The 17817-nt window shown below is 38.5% G+C and overlaps 1 protein-coding gene across 3 annotated transcripts in view; it reads left to right on the top strand.

The window, feature by feature from the left end:
* The window catches only part of GLI3 (GLI family zinc finger 3), a 298462-nt gene that overhangs the window by 263482 nt on the left and 17163 nt on the right, over window positions 1-17817 (top strand). For all 3 annotated transcript variants that reach the window (XM_053926574.1, XM_053926573.2, XM_053926575.2), the window contains one exon: window positions 16468-16617. In XM_053926574.1, the coding sequence (XP_053782549.1) occupies window positions 16468-16617 (150 nt within the window). The remainder of the gene's footprint in view (window positions 1-16467; window positions 16618-17817) is intronic.

The raw sequence follows: 17817 nt of genomic DNA, 5'->3' as shown, positions 1-17817 counted from the left end.
ATTGAAGAAAGCCTTTAAGGCTGAAAAGCAAGCTGCATTGACTTTCCTTGTATCATATTATATATACATATTATAGTGATGTCAACGAATAAAAGTAATGTTATGCTGCATTGTGAACTGATTTTATGTTTAGGATTAGATAACTCTCCCCCAACTCCTCATGACTTCCTTTTATGTCCTAAAGGCAAATCCTTTCTCTTGGGTCAAGAATATAATAAGGTAGGTTTTCCTCTCTCTGGGATATTGTGTCTGTCTCACTGTGTTTAAATTGATGCAGAAAGCTTTACAGAGCAAACTACAGTATTTTCTTTGTGTGTGAGCCAGCAGTTGACTAACCCATGGGGAATTCTCTGTGTTGAACCTCTTAAAGGTACAGATTGGGTATGTTTGAACTGGTGTTGCTCAGTGAAATCCACTAGGAAAGTGGATTGGCTATAGCTCTCTCATGTGGTGTTGAGGGAAAAAATCATTGTTCTCACCATGATTGTTAAATGATAAATTAATTCATGAAAATTACCCAGCTTATTTTATAATAGTTCAAGGCAGAAAGAAAGAGGAATTACAGTTTATGTAAATGTATGTATATATAATTTAATAAAACGTAACAAAAGCAACTTTTCTACATTTCCATCAAATGTATAAAAAGTTGCCACATCCCTTCTTGGAGTTGAACCATAGACTCTGGTATCCAAAAATAGCAGATTTACTATTTGAAGTAAAGGGGAATTTTCTCTCTGATTTGCTATCTTCTTCCAGACCACCAGCTGCCAGAGGTCAAGGCCATTGCCAACCAAGGATAACTTATTTAACCCTTGAAATTTGGGTTATCGGTTTTGATAGTGGGATCTTGGAATGTTTATAAAGCATAAGCAGTACACTCTGTATGCATGTGTGCATGTCTGTGCCTGCAGGAATGCATGTGTTTTCCTTCCTTCCTTCCTTCCTTTGAGGGTTGTAGGTCACCCTCTCTTTTCTGTGCACTTTCTAGAATATTTAATTAAAATAAACTAAGATATCTCCCTCTGGCTAGCCCTTTGGCTCTTTATTTCTGACAAATGAAATGGTTCTTTTTTTTTTCCTCTCTCTTTCTTAATCTTGGATTTTCCCCCCTTTTTTCCCTAGTTCCATCTATGTGTAAGTAGAAAGTTTAGCTCTGGATTCTGTTCTTTACTATGTTATGAACTCATGGTGTCATGGCGTACTATTAGATAAGTTTCTGACCCTCTCTGAATGTCAGGAAAATCTCCTATAGGAGTTAAAGGATGAGAAGGAATTAGCCAAGTGGAAAGACATCAGACAAGCAGGCCAGGTGCAAGAGCTGACTGACATGGGCAAAGATACAGCCTGCATGCCAGGTCCTTGGAAACAGATGAGAGAAAACAACAAAGCAAGAATGATTGTTAATGCTGGCCACCACCCTCCTGTGGCCCTGTACAATAGATTTATATTTCTTCATGGGGAGTATTTAGATAAAGACAACCTGGAACCATGATGTCCACCTTGATTCTTTCTTAAAATACTGTCTTGATACTTGTGTTGTGGTTGAGTGACCTGAAAAATGCACAAAGATCATTTTGCAAATAAATCAGAGAACAAATAAATAGTACAGTTTTACTTTAAATATTCAGGTATAAAAATGTGGACCAAACATTGAGTTTCCATTAGTTTCAGTCTTTGGGGTTTTTGTTTGTCTGTCTGTCTGTTTCTTTGCAAGAGCATTCATTATTTTTTTCCCTATGGAATGTTAAAATTCATAAACTTTTAGCTCCTTTATAAAGGAATGTTAAAATTCATAAACTTTTAGATAGTTCCTGTGCTGTTATAATCACAGGATATTAATACTACATTCATAGGCAATGTGGAGACAATTATGAAAACCACCTATATGTTGGCATGTGCTTGAAAGGTGAAATGAAACTTTTTAAAATTTGCATGATTACTCAATACATACTAGCCACATTTTTCTAGGAGAATGTGCTTATGAGATAGAATCAAGCCCCCTGATTAAAAACATTTTAGGAATAAATTAACACTTCTGGAGAAATGAAACTCTTACTTTGGTGGAGAGGTGAGACAACGTAAACAAGAGCAGAAATGGCTTAAATTTAAGGAAAGTCACCCTCCTCCATGAGTGATTTCACCATGTCAAGAATGGTACTTATCATGAGATGGGCTGATTCCCCAGTTCTCTTTTGGAAGGGTCACAAATCCTTTTGTGCACACAGACCCCCTTTTATTTTTTTAATTACCAACTTTAAACCTGTGTCTCTTTGTAAAGTGTCTTCCTTATTTATCTTTCCAGTTGAAACTCTATAGGAACAACCTTACTTCATGGTTTCTCTCTGTACAAATACTTCTGTAATGGCAGGGGGCAAAATTTCTATTACATTAATGAGATTTGCACAAGCAGATGAAAAAGGAAATATGCCCTTTAGTCTTCTGTTACTTAACGGCCTTGCATTAGGAAGAAATCTCTATAACCTATTGTCAAAAACAGTAGCCAGGGGGAAATTTTCAGTGAGATAGCGTGTAGCTTAATCACAGGGGTAACCTGGCCATTTTTTCTCTCTTTTATCTGAATCTTTACTGAATTATTTCAGGACAAATCTATAGTAAAATATAAAATTACTTGCTTTCTACAGCTAATAAAACAAAGTTACAATTATCACTTATATGCCAGAGCCCTTACCCCAGAGTTAATGTCAATTCAACATTGTCATGGTGGACAAAAATAAATTTTAGAATTCTTTTTCATTAAAAATGAATAGGAACCAACTAAGATAACTGAATTAAGTCTTTACTAGCTCAAAACTTCAGTCTACAATTGAAAGATAAGAGGGTACCTCTGCCTGGTTGACTCTAAAGCATGTGTGATGCTGAGATTTATCCAATTGTTGGAAGTGGAGGTATCACAGGAAATTTTTGCTGTTTCCTGTGGTGTCTGGTTCTGAAAGCACAAACATAAGGCAAATGGCAGATTGGGACTATATTGAGGCCTAGGACCACATCAGCTCTAAATGTGATATTTACAATAACACATTCCTCCAACAAATATTTATTGAGCATTTACTCTGCTGGATATTGTTCCAGGCACTTGGGATACATCATTGAACAAAACTGGTAAAGATCCCTGCCTGTGTGGAATGCACATTCTTGTGGAAGAGGGCAGACAGTAAATCATAAAGTCTCTGTACATAAATTAAAGCATGTTAGAGGTGATCAGAGCCATGGGGAAATATAGAGCAGTGGGGTAAGGGGGGTGGAACTTTCAGGGACATGGAGGTTATACTGTAAGTGGAGTGATCAGTCTTGTTAAGGAGGCTGTATTTGAAGGACTTGAAGGAAGTAAAATAACCTTGACTTGGTGGCCTCATCCTAGATGTAACCCAGGTGTTTCCAGCTGAGTATCCAGTTGTCCAGCCTCTGGGTGGCATTTTCTTTTAAGGCACTGGCTCTGTTCTTCATCTGGTATTCTGTGGCAAGCCAGGGGTGCCCCCCAGGTCTTTGTGGTTCTTGAGTCCCCTTGCATTCCATCTCATCTTGCTGGGCACTCAGTCCCTGGTGACTGTTCCATTTCTTTCATTCTGTCACCCAGACCAAGAGATGCAGGGGGGAAGTTTTCTCTAGCTCCGCATCTGCTCTCAATGGAAGGCTGTTACACCAAACTGATTTTTAGACAACTTGGGGGAAACAAAGAGGGTTCTGTACTGCAAAAACCCTAAAAATTCATTACTTTAGACTTTTGGTCTACTGTTCATTAGAACAGTTTCTGTGCCTTCTACTAACAAAGAAGACTATACCTGATACGGAGCAGTTAGTGTATGCTCATATCAAAAAAGAAGTCTTATTTTTATACCTTTATATATATCAGCAATAAGAGATTATGGTATTTAGAAGGGGAGGGTAGCTTGTGAATTAGTTAAGAGTTGATTGAAAAATGGTAGAGTTAATCATTCTACACGTTGAAAAGCTTGCTAAAGTGAGAATGTGCAAGGGTTTCCTTTTCATGTTTTTGGTAAGACAAACCTGAAAAGGTCCTGGGCAATGGACATGCTAGTTTTCCATGATGTGGGGACATGAAGGGAGAGACTCCTGAATTCTTCTGGGTAGCTCACTTTTTAATTGCAGAGGTGTCCATGATGTGAAAAGTAAATTTTTAAACAGTACTCCCTTCTGCATTTCAACAGCCAGATTGGGATAAGATCCAATGGATATGTCTTACTCAGTTTTGGCTCTTCAGTGTTTAGCCCAGTAACTGTCATTGTAAATGAGCATTGAGTTAATAGTGAATTAATGAGTCAGCCCAGTGGGACTGTGGGCAGATTTCCAAATGGATAATTTTGTCTGCTTGCCTACTCTGTATTTTCTTCCAATAGTTCTTGAGATTTGCCTGTGTTTCTATCATCAGCAGTCTCCCACTCCCTTTACATGCTCACATGCACACACATGCTCACTAATCTCTGACTGCTGAAGAAGACTCCCAGTGCTTTTCATGCAGGACCTTTGCAGTGTGATGGGCAGGAGACCTTCAGCGAAAGTCATGGCCAGGGTTGGGACGAGGCTGGCACCACAATAAATTTTTCTAGCCCATATCTTCAAAAGGATTACATTTTTAAAAAGTTGGCTTTTCTCCCAAAATTAAAAATACATTATAATTTGAAATCCAAATACATTTTTGTTATTATTTTAACAAATATTATAATCAGAACGATGACATCAGAACTTATAAAACAGTATGTAGTTTTCAGGGCTGATTTGTAATGTTCAGAATCAAAATTGAGTCATTTGGAGGATGCATGGTTGCTTTTATAAGGGCAGTGAATTAAAAGTGCAAGGTGTGCTGTTACATTATTGTAACTGTTCACCCAACCTTTCAAATATTATAACAAAACAAATCATAATTTTGACAGTAGGTTGAAGAGTATGACTGCTGTGCAGATACTAGTTGGAAATAGTAAACATTAACTCTCCTTTCTCTTCATGACATGAAATCCAAACCCATAAGATGGAAGGGTTTTAATGCCCTTGGACAGCATTTGGCTTCTGAAATCTTTGATTTGGCAATAAATGCCATTCCTTTAGATGGTGATGCTTTCCAGATACACTATGTTAGAAATGATCCATACATATGAGTGACCAGTTCATGTGGTCATTGGGAGACATTGCATTGTATGGCCACCTTTCTGGACCCTCTGGCCTTGTGCTTCTCAGTCTAGGAGCCTTTGAAATACAGAAATGTGGGGCTTTAACTGTTTCTCCTTTGAAGCTAGAGCTATGATCACAAAACTAGTACTTACTGTGCTTGGTGGATTTGCTCATTTGTGGAAATGAAATAGAAGATGTCTTTTTAAAGACTGGCTTTCTAAATTAATTCATTCCATGATTACACAATTAATGAAATTATCTTGCCTGTGTGAATATAGTATCTTGTTATTTCTAAAATGAATATTAATACATTCTTGTTTAAAATTTTAATTGTTTTTGTTTTTTAGGGTTTTTTTTTTTACAACTAGGCCCCCAATCAATTTGATTAAGAAGAGTTCATTTTTGTTTTGGCTATTTATTTTGGTTTATTTACTCTTTTTGGTAAAGCAAACATTGGTATTTAAAAGAATAAGATAAAAAAATTAAAAATGTCCAGCTACTAGTAGAAGTGACATAAACAGTCTTGGAATGTTTGGAGAGTATGATTAATCCATATTACATCTTTATTTAAAATCTCAGTGAGGTTTAAATACTGGCCTTTTCAGAAAAGAAACACTGAAAAATTGCAACAAAAGTCACCTTAATACCCTATAAGACAAACTTCTTAAGAGAGAAGAGTTGTATCTGATGTTTTAGTAAAGTTAGAATTCAGAGAATAAAACTGAAGAGAAAGAACAGTTTTACAGTTTTTCCGAGGAATAATAGGCCTTTTACCCACTTTCAAGGATGAGGGTATCTTTTTTTTTTTATGTAAGTGATGTAAATAACATTAATTGATATTGTTAATTTTTATGTTTTTCTTCTTAAAAATTCTTTTCAAAAACTAAAATTTCCTTTAAGTTCCAGGTCATCTTAATATTAAGCAGTGTATACTATTATCCTGTACATGAATTTGAACCAGTAACACATGCAGTTCTTCATGGAAACAGGGTATTAGCTAACTAAATTACATCACAAATTACATAAAGTTTACATCTAGTTATTTTGTAATTCAAGATAACAACCAAGCCAAAAATACAGAGGTTCTAAATTAACTGAACTTGAATTTTCCATCAGTTTTAGTGAATTAGAAAACAACCGGTTTTTCCAAATCATGTGTTGTTTTGCATTAACTTACTTGAATTAATATTAGTATATAATGTTTTAGTTTTTCTTTTGTTCCAACACTGTACAAGTTCAGTTTTCTCCCATCTTTCCCTTCACCTCTATGACTTAAAATATGAGGAAGAGATACACAGAGAAGTTTTCATTTATGTGAAGTTCCCAGATTGTTAATTCTGAGTCCAGTATGAAATTCCCCAGGAAAATACTGTGTCATGAAAGTATGCTCTGCTTTAACTCAGTCTGTCTGGATTGTGTGTGTGCGTGTGTGAATAGAAGTTATGATAGAGATGCATGCAGCCTTTTGCTTCTGTGGGAAAGCATTTGGTAAGCCCTGCCCATAGTCTGTCTGAAGGGTAGATGCAGTCCGGGGGGATGTCGGATTCAACCTGGCTGTTCCCACATTGCTTTTCCAATTTCCCCCCACAGTCTCCATTTTACCAAAGCTCATCACCAAGTACACTTCCATGGTCTCCTTTTATTTTGGAGTGGCAGAGGGGTAACATCTTCATTAAGATATATTTCCTATACCATGTGATTCACCCATTTAAAGTATACAACAGTTTCATGTGTTTTGATTTACTCACAGGGTTGTGCAACCATCATCCCAATCCATTTTATAATATTTTCATTGCCTCAGAAAGAAAGCCAATCTCCCAATCTCTGCACAGCCATTGGCAATCACATAATCTACTGTACTCTCTTTCTGTGTAGATTTTCCTATCCTGGGCATTCATGTAAACAGAATTGTGCAGTGGTTGTCCTTTTTTGTGACTGGCTTCTTTCACTTCTCATGATGTTGTCAAGGTTCGTGCATGTTTCAATACGTGTCAGTAGGTCAGTCTTTTCTTTTGTATACTTTTGTTTTTAAATGTGAATGATGGAGTTCCATTGCAATGGGGCATATGTTTTGCTGACTTGGTTGGGGGTGAGGGTGAGGGAGGTATTGTATTTTAAGTTTGTTAATTTCCATTCTCTAAATCTAACACTGTGAAGCCCTTTGTCTAGATAAAACATTTACCTTGTGAAGGAACTTTGCCTTTCTCACACATAAAAGAAAATAATTTTGTCAAAGATTTGTGCCTAGAAACAAGATTTAAGTAACTATTGAGAGATTCCTTTTATTTACTTCTTCTTAAGCATATTTTTATCTCACCCCTATTCTTAATATTTACAAGTTAGAAATAGACAAATATTTTACTTTTGTGAAGATAATGTAGTTTTGTACCCACAGTCTTGAATCTGTTTGTTTTCTAATTTTATAGTTGTATCAGAAAACTGAAAGAAATGTGGATATTTTTGTTAGGTAGTATGAATTGAAACAGGTGTTTATTGAGGTCTGCGGCCTCAGCGAAGATCCCTCTCACAGCAAGCTGTTACAGCTTTTTAAACACTCTTAGGAAGATTAATGGGTGCCACTAAAGCCATTTAAATTATTTTATTTATCTAAAATTAAAGTGCATATTGAGATATTGGGCCTATTACGGCCCTGATAGTCTATGATTCCTGCATTTTTTCTGCTACTGACTAGTGAAGCCTTTATGGATCCAATCACAAGCCTGTCCCCAATACAGTCCGTGTCATGACAGTTGTAAAACTTCAAAAATGGTACATGTATCAAAAAATGGATAAAACAAGAAGGTATATGCCTCATTTCAGATGGAAAGTTTAAGGGATTCTTAGGCAAACATTTCAAATCTTTCTCCCAAATTTCTAATATAAATTAAATTTTAAGTGATTCTAAGCTACTTGTCTTTCTCCTTTTCAGAAATATCTCTGGACTACTAAGTGAAGAGATAGTAATAGATTTATAGAGATGAGAAGCAAATTGAAACATGAGCTCCCTTAAAATTGTTTACTTGTTTATATCCCATCCTATGTCAAAATAGAAGGCTTTCTTAATGACTCCTTAGAAAATCCTTAGAAGTTTCAAATTATTGAATTCTGTTTAATATATGAGTTAATTTATTTTCATTCATAAGCTAACCTGGTAGCAATATGAAAAGATTTATAAAATATAAAACATTTCCATTTTGATATTCTGAGAAGGAAATGTTTTAGTTTTATATTTTCCTTTTTAAAATAAATCATAGCATCAAATAGTGGCATGTTAGTGGGTCATGATACTGAGAATTGTAGCAAAGCGATGAATCAGAAATAAAAACTGAGCATCCAACAGCAGCCCTAGGCTTCAGAGAACCTGCAAACCTGTATGCAGTTCTCTTATCTTGCGTATTCATATATGAAATACACTATTTTCCAAGTCTTTATTTTCTTTTCTATTAAAATGGTAATGCTATGTGTATGTGTGTGTACATGTGTACTTAGGTGTTTCCATATGGAGAGAGATCATATTTACTTGAGTGCTATTTATACTCTTTGCTTTTTACATGTACCTTGTGCTGTCAAAAACTTGGCAATATACTTGGTAGAAACCTGAAATGGTGAAAAAGTTTCGTGAAAAGTAGTTTAATTATAGATACAGAAAGATAATGTATAAGGTATGCTCAGGGAGCCATATGGAAATCAAAGTTGTGTTTTCTGTCCTCACTGTTTTTGGATGTTCTCAACAGTAATATTTTCATTACAACAGTGGATGGAATTTACCTTCTTGATATTAAGGCGCTCAGTAAGAGTGAACCACTGAAAACAGCAAGGCATTTGTTGATTAGTGTGTCACCTGGCTGAATGAGGTTGAATAGGGATGTGTAAATCTTCCACACATATCTTTGAGCCATGCTGCTCCTTCCCCTCTGAGCACATTGCCTAAAATGGGGGATGCTTACCCATCTAGAAAACGGTGCTTTCTGGCTGGGAATCAGTGGGGAATCTAGGGAAGGAGAGGAGAACAGAAGAAAGAAGTGTGCTTCCACAGTTCACAACCTACATGAACAACACCTGTATTTGGAGAGCTGGGAACATTGGGCATCTATGTATTTCATCTGAAGGGTTAGGAATCAGACTGAGGTAAAACTGGCAGCTCTGAACTCAGAGTGAAATAACGAGCAAGAAGAAAGGACCCCGATTACTCGCTCAGTGAAGTCCATTGAGGGCTTTCTTTTTGCTGCTGGTGAAAGAAAGGCATCACTGTTCCATTTGCCTTCAGGTCTTTTCTTCCTGCAGCACCTTCACCTCCCTGGTTGCCGCTGAATGCTGGGCTTTCCAGATAGAACCCTTTAAAAGAAAGAAGCACCTTCAGCTTCTTCAGTTGCCAGGCCAACAGAGTGGTCTCTCCTACTTTTTCTGTGCTTCATAGGTAGTGGAAGAGCCAGGAATACTAGCTCTTGGCTCACCCCACTATAAACATAATAGCAGTTGTGAAATCTCAACTTCGTTGGTTTGCTGTGGGCTCTGAGTTGTGTATGTGTGTGTTTGTTTGTTTGTTTCATTAGCCATCAGTTTCTTAAGGCAAAGGCTTATAATCCTTATTGGAAAACTGAAGAAATGGATCCATCAGGAAGTTCAGTGGTGGGACCCAGCCTTTACCTGGGGGATTGCCTGGTCCTGGCATCCCTGTGCTGTTTATCCAGATAGGGAGAGTTCAGAGCGGTCCTGCTGAGAGAGTTGGCATACAACACCATAATTTATACCATCTATCTCTTTCTGGCCCTTGGGGCCTCTGGCAAATTGCATGTCTTTGTGTTGGATTAGTATGGAATTTAATCTTGCATTTATTTTCCCTCCAATTAAATTATTTATACATTTGATTAACGTTTTCACTGCTAGAAAGTCAAATTTTCAGTGCAATCACAAATGAAAACATGCCCATGCCCATTGAATTTCTGCCCGGCTCCACATGGGATCAGTATTTCTGTTGAATATTAAGAACTTACTGCGTATTAGTCTTCCTAGCTCTCTAGGACTTTGGTGAGCAAAGAATGTGTGTTTTGTCTACCTAGTCCCAGGAACATGATGCAAAAAGGGGTAAGTCTGTCTGGACTAATCTGTCCCTTGTTTCAGCTCAAGATTCTATTATTCCTTCCTACTGCCTTTTCTTTTCTCTGGCAGCAAAATGCATCTCTTTCTAATTTTACTTTCTCAGGCTTCAGAACCACCTTCACTGAGAAAAGTTGTGGGCTCTACTAACCCACAAAAGAAGCTTTGAGGCCATCTGGTTGAGGGTGAGCAAGCTAATGGCCTGCAGGCCCACTGCTTATTTCTGTACACCCCATGAGCTAAGAATGGTTTTTATAGTTTTAAATAATTGGAAAAAAAGGTGTGTTTTTAAAGAGTATTTTATGACACATGAAACTTTCAGTGTCTATCAGTATGTAGCTGTGCCCATCTTACATGGTGTCTATGGCTATTCTCCTGAAACAGTGACAGAAGTAGGAAGCTGCAACAGAGACCCTTTGGCCCCAAAAGCCTAAAGTATTTACTATCTGGCTTTTTATGGAAAAAGTTTGCTAATACCTGATCTACTTAATCATCACCCCAATTCAGTGATTTGCAGCCTTTTTCATCTCATGGCACATACAAACTAATAACTAAAATTCTGCGACACTAAAAAAATACATTTTTTGCAAATCTGACCAAAAATAGGCATCATTTTGATTCATTCACACCAGATGGCTATTGTTGTATTGGCTGCTGGCATTTTTTTAAATTTGTCAATGTAAGGAAAAGTAGGTCAGTGCCCCTGACTAAATAGTCAGGTATTGCATATTATAAAAATTTTTGTAGTACACTGGTTGAAAAATTGCTGCCCTGATTTTACAGATGAGAAAATGAAGTCCCAAATAGGTGAATTGAACTGTCTAAATGAACATAGCTCATCAGGAATTGGTCTGGATGCATCTTCTGTTGCCCACTAGGCTCTTCCTACTATAATATAAGGTCTGCCCTGAAATAAGCACTCACTCACTGCAGAGGCCAAAGCAGCTTTACAAAGAAAAATAAATTTGTGTGAAGTCTATGATTTCTTGGAATTTTAATTTCCACTTGAAATCCATCTCCAGGAAATGTTTCAAGCTTAAAATACATTTGAACAACCTAAATGGATAGAAAGCTGTCTCTATTTCTTTTTTTTTCTCTTTCTTTTTTTTACTGTTCAAGTAGAATTGTCTCCATTTTCCCCCCACCATTCGCCCCCCCCCCATTCTAGCCATCCCCACCTCACACTCCTTTGGCTTTGTCCATATGTCCTTTATACATGTTCCTTGATGACCCTTCCCCCTTTACCCCCCATTTTCCCCTCCCATGTCCCCTCTGGTTATTGTCAGTTTGTCCTTTATTTCAATGTCTCTGGTTATATTCTGCTTGCTTGCTTGTTTTGTTCATTAGGTTCCGCTTATAGGTGAGATCATATGGTATTTGTCTTTCACCGCCTGCTTTATTTCACTTAGCATAATGCTTTCCAGTTCCATCCATGCTGTTGTGAAGGGTAGGAGCTCCTTCTTTCTTTCTGCTGTGTAGTAGTCCATTGTGTAAATGTACCATAGTTTTTTTTTGTGTTTTTTTTTTTTTTTTTTTTTTGGTCCACTCATTTACTGATGGGCACTGAGGTTGCTTCCAGCACTTGGCTATTGTGAATTGTGCTGCTATGAACATTGGGGTGTATAGGTTCTTTTGAAGTGGTGTTTCAGGAAACTAAAAGCTTTCCCACTAAGATCAGGAGCAAGACAAGGATGTCTGCTTTCACCACTTCTATTCAACATAGTATTGGAAGTCCTAGCCATAGAAATCAGACAGGAAAAAGAAATAAAAGGCATCCAAATTGGAAAGAAGGAAGCAGAACTGTCATTGTTTGCGGATGACATGATAGTATATAGAGAAAATCCTATAGACTCCATCGAAAAACTACTCAACCGAGTAAGTAAATTTGGAAAAACAGAGGCATACAAAGTCAATATTCAGAAATTGAAGGCGTTTTTATACACCAACAATGAAATATTAGAAGCAGAAATCAGGAATAAAATCCCATTTGATATAGCAACAGGAAAAATACAATACCTAGGAATAAACCTAACCAAGGAGGTAAGAAAATTTTACTCAGAAAACTACACAACACTGAAGAAAGAAATTAAGGAAGACACAAACAAATGGAAGCATATACCATGTTCATGAATTAGAAGAATTAACATCATCAAAATGTCCATACTACCCAAAGCAATGTATAGATTCAATGCAATAGCTATTAAAGTACCCATGACACATTTCACAGATATAGAACAAACATTTCAAAAATATATATGGAACCATAAACAACCCCAAATAGCAACTGTTTTGAAGAAAGAACAAAGCAGGAGTGATCAGAATACCTGATACCAAACTATATTCCAGTCCATGGTAATCAAAACAGTCTGGTACTGGCATAAGAGCAGACACATAGATCAATGTAACAGAATAGAGAACTCAGAAATAAACCCAAATCTCTATATATTTGACAAAGGGGGAAGAAGCATAAAATGGAGTAACAATAGCCTCTTCGACAAATGGTGTTGGGAGATCTGGACAGCCACATGTAAGAAAAGGAAACTGCACCAATGACTTTACACTATATACAAAAATAAACTCTAGATGGATAAAAGACTTAAATATAAGTCAGGACACCAGAAAAGTCCTAGAGGAGAACATAGGGAGGAAAATATCAGAGATTCCAGGCAGCAATATCTTCACTGTATTCTTTATAGTAATTGATTATGTCCTTTGCTCAGCGTTTGGATTGTAAAGACAAGCAGATGGACCTGGTCCCTGCCAGCTGAGGTCATAGAAACTCATTTCAAGAAAAAGAACTTGTGATCTCCATTCAAGTTGGCACTCAAACAGTTTCAAAAATTACAAAAAGCATGTTAGATGAACACAGGGCTCCTTTAAGGGGTCTGAAAGGGAAAATTCCCAAGATGCTAACCTTTCTCAAAGTGAGATTGCCTCCACTGTCCAGTGCAGGTCCTTTCCTTTCCCAGTCATATGAAGACAACACTGTGAGTTGTGCTTGCTGATTGGTATGGGATTCCTACCACTGGAATTTTCAGACATTGTCTCAGCTTAGTAGCAGATTCCCAACAGCCTGGTAAGCATCTTCTACGATCTGTCCATCACCTGTGGTTTCTAAAGCCTCTGCAGTTTAACCTTCCAACTTCGTGACCCCTTCAGACATTTCCCTCCCTGTACCAACCAGGCATATACTCAAGGGCCTGGGGGTGTTTGTTCCTGGTCTGCCCTCCACCTTCTCCCTCTCCTGGAGCCTAGGTCCCCCAATGTATCGGAGAAAAGAACAGACAAGAGCCTTTTATGTCACTGGCCACTTTTGGTGCCTTTCTTGCTGGTCACCCAGTTCCACTGAGTAATGTCAGTTAACCTCCAACTCTAGGGCTGTTGTCCAGGTGCTGGCTTTCTGATGGACTGTATGTAAGTTCTCTCCAGGGATATATCCTGCAGTCTAGGTGCTGGAGACCTGACTGTGCATGCTGCATTTTAGATGAGCCAAGCTGGGCTACTACAGTGATACCTACTAGGGCCCCTGGCAGCCCAGGCCACATAATGAACCAAGCAGTGGCAGTGCTAGAGCCTCCTGTGTCTGCCTGGCCCATTCTCCTGCCATGCGTGTTCTTCACCCAGGTCCTCAAAGGACTGTCCACCAAGTTCTGTCCTTCTGCAGGTGCTTGTGTTTCATCTTGCAGCAGTGGTGCCCTGTCTCCCCACTCCCATTCTTACCTGTACCTCTGGTGGGTCAGCACTCATCCTTCCAGTCTGACTTAAAAAGCTGCTTCATTGTAGAAGCTGACCTTAATGCTCCACATGGATTTGGGATCCCCTGTGAATTGTGGAAAGCCTTTTTATTTCCCTTCATGATACCAATCATAACTATAATTGTATAGTAACTTAGGCCATTATCTGTTTCCTTTAGTCAACTGTAATTTCCTTAGGGTGGGACTCATGTCTGTCTGATCCCCCAGCACCAGGTGTGGTATGGAGTTGCAGTTTATACAAACATAAATATGTGAGAGGCAAATGCAATCACATTGTTTTCTATGTATTCTACTCAGCAAAATAGGATTCACGTCTGGATATCTTTCAAATTCTTTTGAAGTCTTGATGGTATGTTATTTTAAAGTAATGTAATACCTTATATTAAAATCTCATTGTATGGATACTAGGTAAAATGAAGTTGAAAATATAAGCAAGAGCATCAAGTATAATTTCTTTTGTGCAGTGAAAGTTTAGTTTGCTGCATGAGTCAAATCAATCCACCAAATACTTATTGAGTCCCTACCAAGTACCAGGGACAGTTGTCAATTGCTGAGAATTTAAAACTAAAAGACATGGGTCCTGGCCTCAAGGAGTTGGCTCAGCCCAAATTCTAATTCATTTTTCCAATTTTAACTTTGTCTGCCTCCCTCCTCCCTTTTTCTTTCCCTTTCATGTGTATCAATCAATTCAAGGAGCTGTATTTCCAGTAACTTGGAAAAAAACTGAACCAAGAGCAATTTTTGTGGAGTGATTTTATATGATCATTACTTTTTTTCTCCCTGGAAAGGAGAATTCATAGAACCCCTCTGTGTTACAGGGGCTTAAATGCTGGACATTAGCACACATGTGGGATAATCCTGTGTGAAGTGAATGGACTGCAAAAGTGTAGTTGAAGCAGAAGTTTAAAGATTGCGTGCCGTCTTCTGTCCAGCCCATCTGTTATATTCATGTACTTATGTGCACCAGCGTGACTTTTAACAAACACTAATACTTAGGACAGTTCACTTTTTATTGGAAACCCACACCTGTTTGCCCTTGGGTTGCTACACTGTCATGAACCTGAGTGATTCTGAGTGGTTTCCTTCTCCTCTTCAGAGCTTTTGAAAGGATCCTGGCTGTCTCTTTGTGTGCTGCCCTGTATTACCCACTCTCTTATGTTCCCTGTGCTTTCTGAGAGCTGCTTGAGAAAAAAAAAATAGTTAATTGCTTTTCTCTGCCCCCATTCAGTTTTCAACTCTAGAGACAGCCCAGCACACTTCATTGTCTCCCTGCAGCAGTCGGCCGCCTAGTGGAATAACTGGGAAAGGCAGGCTGTGATGGCAGAATCATAGGCTCAGGCCCCCAAAGACCACTCACTGAGGCACCAGAGCCTAGGCAGGAAAGTAATTAAATGTTCTGTCACCACTACGCAGCTCATGGGACCCAAGGGGAAATTTCTTTTATTGCACAAAAGTCTTAGTAGTGCATTTCTATGTATGTTTGAGAACGTGTTTGAAAAAACCTTACATTAAGGCAAATAAAAATGTGGGGTGACGGAGAATAACATCAACAAGATCATCCTAGCATACAAATTTCCCCAGTAATTCATAAGTGGACATTTCAATTTGATCCAAATTAAGAACCTTCTCTTCTGGTGCTGCTGTCAGCTTCTTGTGTCTCCCAGTTGCAGAGCAGGTAATATATGAATCCAAGGAGCTCTAAAAAAAAAGATTCTAAAACTTTGAATTGTTGAGGAGTTCAGGGAAGTTCATCTTTATTTTAAAAACTAAATTAATCGAATTATAGGACTGGAAATAACCTTAGAACCAGGTAATCCATTTCTTTATTTTGTATGTGCAGACAACCAAGATCCTAAGAGTCTAAGCATTTTGTTGACGATTACCTGGTTCTCATCTCCAATATCTATGTTAGTTTCTCTGTATCTCTTATTCAAGAAAAAATTCCACTAATTGAAAATAAAGTGCAGTATTAAGAAGTGCTTTGTGGGCTGGTTTTTTTGTTGTTGTTGTTGTTCCTTCTCACAAAATTGTATGTGTGTACACACATGGGTATGTGTTCTTTTTCTGCAGTTAGCCATGGCTCTAACTGAAGGCTTAGAGTGCATGAGAGCTAGAGAGCACCTCTGTGGGCATTTAGCCTTGGCCCCTACTTGGCAGATGAAAAATAACAGAGGCCCAGAGAAGACTGCTGTGGCTCACCCCATTTCACAGCTCCACTCCTCAGATGCTCTATGCAGTACTTTCTCTGGGACATCAGGCTTCCTCTAACTAGTGTCACTTCTGTTAGTTAGGAAGTACACATACACAGTAAGAGCGAATTTAATTTAGAAATATACTAACTAGAACAAAATAGTCTGTAATATAGTAAAGTTATCATGTAATCTTTAAGGCCTTTTTCACATTCCCATTTTTTGCCTTTAGAAATTAATAATTGACTTTTATTTATGTTCTCTCTTTTTTCAAACCTTAGCATATAAATAACGACCATATTCATGGAGAAAAGAAGGAATTTGTGTGCCGGTGGCTGGATTGCTCAAGAGAGCAGAAACCCTTCAAAGCCCAGTATATGCTGGTAGTGCATATGAGAAGACACACAGGAGAGAAACCTCACAAATGCACTGTGAGTACACGGGTGGCTCAAGCTGTCAACATGGGATTCACCTCACATCTGTGGGTATCAGGATTCATATGGGTCCTCTGTCATACTCTCAGGGTTGTGCACAATGACTCCAGCTTAGGGGTGGCATGGTTGGGTGGCAGGTGCTATCTGTGAAAATAGGAGGGTGTGTGAGACTGGTTTCTGAAATAGAAGAGAAACGAGAAATGGAGAAAGAATGCTGACAGTTGAACTTTGGGGGATTATGGACATGTTCTAGACATGTAGTGTCCAACATGGTAGCCACAAGCCACATGTACCTCTTAAGCACTTTTGAAATGTGGCTAGAGTAACCAGACAACTAATTTTTTAATTTAATTTATTTTTAGAAAATGTAATCCTGTGCGGCTAGCAGGTACCACAGTGGACAGCACAGCTCTGCAGCATGGCAGGTGGGCAGGCAGAGGCTGGGACATGCTGGCTGGCACTGGAAGTGTGCACACAGCCACTGTGCTTGCCCCAATGCTATTGTCCATTGTATCAGAGGACTTGGAAGGCATAGGCAGATACCAGCTTTGACCTAAAAAGCTTATGTTGACTTTTTAAAAATATAACCTATATGGCTTTCAAGTTTTTTTCTCGCCTTCCCAATCTGTTCTCATGGCCCAGTACAGAACTACCCACAGGCAGGCCAGGGACTCCTAGGAGGCTAAGCCTTCTGTTGGCGGGGTGGGGGGCACTGTCACAGATGAGAATAAATCTACCAAGACATGATCTGCTTGGGGAGAAAAGGCTGACCTGTCTCTCAGAGGAGAAAGGCCTTGAGCCTGTTTCTCATTGGGCTTTCATTGGGTTTAATTTGCATAGGAATACAGAGCGTAAATCTCAGCAATCATTGTCAGGCAGTAATGATCAAGGAATAGATAACATTTAAAGAATTATAAGGGCTTATTCTGAGTAAGGGTCAGATAGCCAAAGGGCCATAAAACTTTGGGAAACAAACTCATTTTATGCTTGGACCTTTAACATTTAAATTGAGGATGTCCTTAGCAAAGCAGGATTCACAGGATTTTATGCATTCTTTCTTAGACCTGATTGCACCTTCCTCCCCTCCACCCCCCGAACCAGCACTTTCCAGCACAGGGCTGCATCACCCTCTGGCATTGTTTCAGGCCTGTATCAGGTGGGGGATGTGGGCAGCCAAGAGATTAGGAGACCTTTTAC

This window comes from Desmodus rotundus, chromosome 6, assembly GCF_022682495.2.
Source record: "Desmodus rotundus isolate HL8 chromosome 6, HLdesRot8A.1, whole genome shotgun sequence".
Classification (NCBI taxonomy): domain Eukaryota; kingdom Metazoa; phylum Chordata; class Mammalia; order Chiroptera; family Phyllostomidae; genus Desmodus; species Desmodus rotundus.
This window is presented reverse-complemented; position numbering and strand designations above follow the sequence as displayed.